This window comes from Zea mays, chromosome 5, assembly GCF_902167145.1.
Source record: "Zea mays cultivar B73 chromosome 5, Zm-B73-REFERENCE-NAM-5.0, whole genome shotgun sequence".
Taxonomy (NCBI): Eukaryota; Viridiplantae; Streptophyta; class Magnoliopsida; order Poales; family Poaceae; genus Zea; species Zea mays.
The window spans coordinates 182,719,572-182,727,242 of record NC_050100.1 but is presented as its reverse complement, the minus strand read 5'-3'; the positions used below and the strand labels follow the sequence as shown (position 1 = coordinate 182,727,242).

The 7,671-nt window shown below is 43.1% G+C and overlaps 1 protein-coding gene across 1 annotated transcript; it reads right to left on the bottom strand.

Annotated features, from left to right (window-relative positions):
* Positions 1-769: 769 nt before the first annotated feature.
* Positions 770-3,898, bottom strand: LOC100304364 (uncharacterized). The gene is made up of 6 exons (NM_001165802.1): positions 3,785-3,898; positions 3,611-3,672; positions 3,293-3,349; positions 3,136-3,202; positions 2,770-3,040; positions 770-1,564 (listed from the first exon to the last, which is right to left on the bottom strand). Exons 5-6 carry the CDS (start codon positions 3,028-3,030, stop codon positions 1,166-1,168), a joined length of 660 nt encoding a protein of 219 aa, NP_001159274.1. The 5' UTR covers positions 3,031-3,040; positions 3,136-3,202; positions 3,293-3,349; positions 3,611-3,672; positions 3,785-3,898; the 3' UTR covers positions 770-1,165.
* Positions 3,899-7,671: the final 3,773 nt, after the last annotated feature.

Genomic DNA, 7,671 nt, shown 5'->3' with positions numbered 1-7,671 from the left:
CCCGTAGAACATGTAATCTAGATTAAACTAGTTAGTCCATTATTTGTGTTGGACATTCAACCACAAAAAATAGTATTGGGAAAATGTTATACCTTATTTCCCTTTCAGCCACCCCTAGGCGGGAGACGGAGTCAAGACTCGCCGAGGCCAACCCCTGACCGGAGACACAATCACGACTTGCCCGAGGCCAACCACGGGTGGAGACGCAGTCACAGCTCGCACCAGGCCAACCCCAAACAAGCAGCGCATTTCCGAGTTCCGACTCGTCCGAGAGCATCTCGGCAATGCTCCGGAAGGTGCCCAACTTCACCGACCAACTCCGTCGATCTCTACAAGGCCCCGGGCGGGAGATACAATTACGACTTGCCCGAGGCCAACCCCTGGCGAGAGACACAGTCACAAGGCCAACCTTGGGCGAGAGATGCTGTCATGACTTGCCCGAGGCCAACCCTGGGCAAGAGACACATTCACGACTCGTTCGAGGCCAACAGTAGCAGTACACAGAGTTGTTTTACAATATTGATAATATTTGTCATACAAATTTTGCATATCATAGTGATGTTTGTCGTTCCGTATTTATGTTTCATACAAATTTTTTACGCTCGTCGCACTGAGCAAATATCTAGTTCTATATTATTAGGCCTTGAATTGATATGGTCATGGGTGAATCATCTCGTGTTGAGAAGCAACGCTGATATGTACGAAGCAACGGTTGCAGTAGTAATGAGACAATAAAATACTCGTGTTATGTTACTCCACAACAGATATTCATAACTGAAATCGGTAAGGTTATGATTCCATTACTGATGGCCAAAACTGTGTTATGTTACTCGGAAACAACAGTATAGAGGAACTACTCCATAACAACAGTATTCAAGCTGTCGAAGTCACAATTGCTACTAATTTCTCATATCCGTTCCACACTATAAAACTATACATAGAACTACTAATTTCTCAAATTAAAAATACGCAGTCACCATAATGTGTACCCTCAAGCAGAGAGCTAGTAGTAAGCCGCATACCCCGGGGTCCTCAAGCAGAGAACCAGGAGCCCCCACGGCCCCACCCCTCCTTCAGGCAAAACTGGCGTAATGGTTGGTTACGACTTGCTGCTAAGAAAGCAGCAGACAAGGGAAGCCATGGCAGAGCAGATAGCTTTCTCAGCTCATCGCATGGACATCAGGACGCGCCTCTGGATGGTCCTCTTGGAAGGCTGAGCGGCCTTCGAAGTTCTCTTCAGGTTTCGCCGCACCATCTTCTCGATCTGCTCTATCGAGCTGGACAGCTTCTTCTCCACGAGATCTGCGAGAGCTGGATCGTTTGGTTTGGATGGAGTGGCCTGCAAGGAGCAGTCAGATGATGGATAGGACGATGTCTTCAGCTTGCCATCCTCCAAACAGGTTGCAGGGCTTCCAACACCTTGACCATCCACAGTTGTTGGCACACCACCCTGCTCTGCCTGTACTGGAGTTATTGGATCCACAGATCGGGAAGGGTCTTCTGTCCACTGGATCTGCTGCTGAGCTGCAGCATTCTGCAGACGACTTCTCCTCCTCTCAATTGCCTGCAGCTAGCAGTTAGTACATCAGCAAATTTCCAGGGAAACACTATACACATCTAACATCTAAGAATATACCTTCTGCCAATAATTAAAAGTAACAGACAAAGTAAGCACATTATAGGTCAATAACAACAAATAAAAACGAACGGAGGGAGTATCAGCTATCAGTAGTTTCAACGCTTCCAATATCAACAAATATAACTCGTGTAGTCTGTAACCGTGTATATAAGTAACAACATAAAAATGTTTCTGTAATATAAGTTATGAAGACGATTAAAATCATTAAAAACACCAAATGACATTCTTGCAAATATCCTAAATAGATTGGTCATATAAAGCTTAAAACTAAAGATGAAGTCGAAACCCTATACTATGAATCTTTATAGGAATCTCATTTTTAGTAGGCTACGTTTAAATGAATGGACATTTCAGAACAACTAAGAAGACATGCCGTTGCAAATAAGATCCTCAACAACTGACTTAAGTTTACGGATCATGGCAAATTGTCAATGAATTTCTAAACACAATCCTGTATATAACTTCTTAACATGACAGCCTAAAGTGTGTGACTTTTTAGTTGCAGTGCGTAGTTTCTACAAACAAGTACAGTAATTCAGTCACGACACAAAGGAACATCTATTATGATCGGTTAAATATTCAAAGAGAATAAAGAGAATAAGGGGAAATGGGGTAACATTAAGTACAATGGAGAAGAATAAATTTAGATTTAACATGCCTTATTGACTACTGACCTTTCTGCAAATTTAAGCACATTTAAATGGTCAGGCACCTAAAACTGAATAGTGAACACAGCTAGATGCAAGTAAGATAGAATAAAAGAGTGTTGGTAATGTCTTGTAAGAGTATTATTACTATGTTATTTGAAATTATAAGAATCTTTTGCTATGAGTTGCTAAACTAATGATAAAATCCAACTGTATATATTTCTCATTCTATGTCATCAAGGCAGCTAGCAGAACTGGCAGATCTATTGTATTATAGAATAATAGTGTACAAGGCTCAACATTCTGAATACCAATTACCAAACCTACTACATAACCTATCTTTGTTGGCCACTAACCAGGCATTCTGAACACAAGGACTCACAAATGAAACATTGCACCACACTGTAGCATATTATAGAGTACAGTGCATGCACCAAATACAACAAAATGGAATTAGACAATAGCAAGGAAATAGTCCACCACCTTGACGATTGATGTGATGTCACGGAGTGGTGTCCTCGGGTACCAGTCAGGCAAGGGGGTCCTCCTCTTTGGTGTAGCCCTGAAAGCTCCCACTGGTGGCACATTCTCCTTGTTGCTTGAAGGTGATAGAAACTGCCGAGCCGGCCGCTTGACAGCACCATTCACCAGCACAGCTCCTGGCGATTCTACTGTCCTCATAAAGAACCCACCACCAGAGATGTCGGCGAGAGCCGGCCTTCTTGCAGTCCTCACTTCAAGCATCTTGAAGTTCCTGGAGGAGTGCATACAACCACATGAGTGATGCAAGAGACCAAAGAACGCATAATCAGATAAACAAATGAACCCAGAAATCACAGTATCTCATACAACTGTTATGGTCTTTGCTCTTTCCTATTCTTGGTGCACTGAGTCCTGTACTCCTGTTGCTCTTCTCCTGGGTCCACACAATAAATTTTAGGATGGAGTTAACAAGCAGAATTTCAGGGGACGCGTGAGTAGCTAATGCACCAACAAATCTCCTCACTTTTCTGTTTGTTCCCGGCCTGGCTTCTCCTCTTTGACTACGACTCTAAGAGCTTACCTGCAAGAAAGACGCAACGCAGAGGAGAGCAGTGTATAAGTACCAATAGCACGAAGAAATTGCGTAAAGAAACACGGTCATAATCATTTAATCTGCGACGGTTCTACTCATAACCCCGCCTCAATGCTCTACCCTCCAAGGGATTTACACATAAAGAAGCCACGAAACACGTCTGAAGAAAGCAATTCGGGGGCGAACTAACATAATCGGACCAAGAACTAACCGCATCCCTCAAGGCCACAACCGTTTAGAGATTCTCACCTCGGGGTAGATTCTCACAGCTCCGGAGTCCGCACGGCAACCCTTTAACCTCTTCTGCAGATCTGAAAGGACATGGCAAGAGGAAAAACCACATCACTAAAACGCTCGGAAAACTGCAACCAAACAACCACATCCAAACCCTCCAAACCGCAAAAGAGAAAATACAATACTCACAGTTTGCTCGGCTCCTGTCCAGTCCGCTTCGACCCAATCTCCGCAACGACTACTCCCTACGATACAGCCCCTATCCTGGACGAATCTCTGGCTAAGTTTCTGCTCTGTCCTTGTTGGGGGTTTGGCCGTTGGTGGTGGGCAGCGCAGGCGGGGCTTTTAACATGTTCGAAATTCAAAACTGGCGACGACCGAAGGGCTCGGTGTATGGTGGGCCGAGAGCGGCATGCGGACATTCCATTCAGATCAAGAGTGATGGACGGGCAGGATGGTACACCAGGTTCATGTAGCACAATGATTTCGAACTTTCTGACCGTTGGCATCGGCGTTGGAAGCTTAATAATTTTAATTATTATGCTATATTACTCCTCAGGATGATCAGCGGCGGATACCGTTCCCAGCATCCGAAATTTAAGGCTTTCTTGTCTGTATAGGACATTTTAATTCAGCTGAAATATTCTCGCTGATCATTTATAATTCAAAATTCACGACGAAGCTATGTTTTTTTTGCTCGACATAATAAAAACAGTGATTCGAAAGAGATTTAGCGTTCTGCTACTACAAAATTTACGTACCCGTAGCGCGCAGTCACAGATTAGAGACAGCTGACCTAAATTTGGAGCGAGCATGTCTGAAAAGCTTCGGTCGACATTCGGACCGTCTCCAGCATTTCATTACCCAAAACACTATTTTGTGTCGTGTGCTGCACTATTTACGGAGTAGAATTTGAATATATGTATAAAAATGGGTAAACTGTCAGAGATAGTCTGATCGGTTCCGAAAAAGGCAAAGTACAGTTTTCAACTTTGAACTACGAAATCATATAAAACTCTTGCTTGCTACGTGAAAAATTCATAAATAACTTATTTGCCTCGGGAAAATATAAAACATGTATAGTATGATTCAATGATTGGACATTGTGTGGGATCGCCGAAGACGAGATAATTGCCATTATGAAACAAGAGAGAAGGGGTTTCGACAAAATGGAGGCGTTGGCGATGGCTTCTCTGTCCTGGTGATGCAGTCGTCAGACAAACTCCAAAATGGATACGAGACACTCAATTGGGGCTGCGCAAACAGATATCAGTGTCCTTTCACCATTACCGTCGCCGTGCTCAGACGCCGTCTGACGTCGTCTTCTTATCTCCGTCACGGAATTGGAGTGTTCTCGGGGCTGGACATCTCTTGTGTCTCCTCTTGCGACGGTGAGTTCTCGTCGTCCTCCATACCCATACATCTCTCTCTTCTGTGGTTACCGAACCCGGATGTGAGCTTAGGGTTTATCTGAGTTCGGATCCATGGATTTCGATCCGTTTGGCATTTCGCCAGACTACAACGCTCCTCTCAACTCCCCCGATCTACACCCTGTGCCATCACCGTTTACCAATCTTGCTTCACCAAGTTCATCTGCGCCACTAGTGCCATTGGAGGAATAGGTGGCAGTGAGGTGAGGTCAATTTACAGAACTATGTCATTAATTGTGAAAATAATCTCGCTGATGCTTGGATGCTCCTGCATTGTCTGTAATATAGGAAGTTCAGAGGATTGATGGAACAACACAACTGGACTGGGATTCGGTTATAGTTTCTGATGTATTGGATGAAGAAGGAAGAGTACAAGTACAATGCGAAAATGAGATATATTGTAATCTTGGACTCAATAAAGAGGATGAGGCTGCGAATAATAGAATGCGTGATAGATTTTATAGCAGTGGTACAACTTGTCATACGCAAGAAAGTGTGGATATTGACAATGAAGACCACCATTCTGATCAGCCATGTGAAGACAACATTCCCGATGAGAAGAGGGTGGTGTACAATAGGATGAATCCTTCTATGCAGCTAGGTTGTTTGTTTCCTAACATGAAAGAATTTAGGATTGCTATGCGTCAGTATGCAATAAAACATGAGTTCGAGCTTGGAATTGATGTTACTTCGACAACCAGATACGTTGGATATTGTAAGGGTGGTGATTGCCCTTGGAGGATCTATGCACGCGAAGAGAAGAAAGGATTGCCTACTATTGTGGTAGCTGTACTAGACGATGTGCACACTTGCACATCAAGTGGAAGGAGGAAGACTACTACACCAACTAGTGGTTGGGTTGCATTCTACGCTAAACCCCTGCTCATGAAGAAACCGCAAATGGGTGCTAAAGAGTTACAACAAACACTACAGGGAAGTCATAATGTCACTATTGGGTACGATACAGTTTGGAAGGGGAAAGAGAAGGCGTTGAAAGAGTTGTATGGATCTTGGGAGGAAAGCTTCCAACTCTTGTTCTCTTGGAGGGAGGCTGTACTTGCGAAGATGCCCGACAGTGTGGTTGAGATTGATGTTATTTTGGAAGATGGGAAGTACTATTTTAGTCGATTCTTTTGTGCCTTAGGTCCATGCATATCAGGGTCCCGAGATGGGTGCAGACCTTACCTTAGTGTAGACTCGATGGTATTGAACGGTAGATGGAACGGGCATCTAGCATCAGCTACTGGTGTAGATGGCCACAATTGGATGTACCCTGTATCTTTTGGCTTTTTCCAATCTGAGACGGTTGACAACTGGATTTGGTTCATGACACAGTTGAAAAAGGTCGTGGGTGATATGACAGTTCTTGCTATATGTTTAGATGCACAAAAAGGCCTGATGCATGCTGTAAATGGTGTTTTCCCGTATGCTGAGAGAATAGAATGCTTCAAACACTTAATGGGAAACTATGTGAATCACCATGCTGGTTCAGAGCACATGTATCCAGCAACTAGGGCATATAGGAGGGATGTATTTGAACACCATGTCAGCCAGGTCAGAAATGTTCATAAGGTTGCTGAGTACTTAGACCAACACCACAAATTCCTTTGGTACAAGAGTGGTTTCAACAAAGATATCAAATGTGATTACATCACAAATAACATGGCTAAGGTTTTTAATAACTGGGTTAAAGACCACAAAGACCTTCCTGTGTGTGATTTGGCTGAGAAAATTAGGGAGATGACGATGGAGCTGTTTCATCGTAGGCGAAGGATTGATCAGAAGCTTGAAGGAAGGATTTTGCCATCTGTATCAGCGTTGCTAAAGTCTAGGACTAGAGGTTTGGGTCACTTGTCCATTGTAAAAATGTGACAACTACATGGCTGAGGTACGAGACAGCACAAATTGTATGACGAAACATGTGGTGAAAGCAGACTTGAAACAGTGTTCTTGTGAGGAATGGCAGCACACTGGGAAACCGTGTCAACATGGTCTAGCCCTAATAATAGCCCAAGATTGCAGAGATGTAGGCATGGAAAATTTTGTTGACGATTGTTACTCTGTTGAAAGATTCAGGATAACATATTCAAGAAGGGTGGAACCAATTGGTGATCGTTCGTTTTGTCCATCTATTGATTTCGCCAGTGGAGTGTTTGCACCAATTGCTAGAAGAGGTCTTGGTGGGCAAAGAAAAAATAGAATTAAAAGCTGCCTCGAGGGTGGGAGTGTTAGAAAAAGTAGTTGCAACGACAATGAAAAAACGAAAAAGCGACTCAAAAGGCAATACACTTGTCCTAATTGTGGAGAATTGGGACACCACCAATCTAGCTACAAGTGCCCTTTGAATGGCACAAAAAAGGCTAGTTCTTAACTTACTTCTATATGTTTAATTTATCTTAGTACTCATGAACTAAATGTTTGAGTATTTTTTTAGTAGGAAAAGGAAACCGCGGAAGAACACCAAAAATTGGATTCCTAAAGAGTTGCGTACTTCTGAAAGGGAAATGTGCCCTTGGGCTATTTCTATAATGTTTTGGTGATTAAATGCCCAACACAATTGATTAATTTCTTATGGGCTAAACAAAGTGAGAAATACAAATCATATTACAAGGTATGGTTCTAGACTTAGTACATTGCTTTTGAATA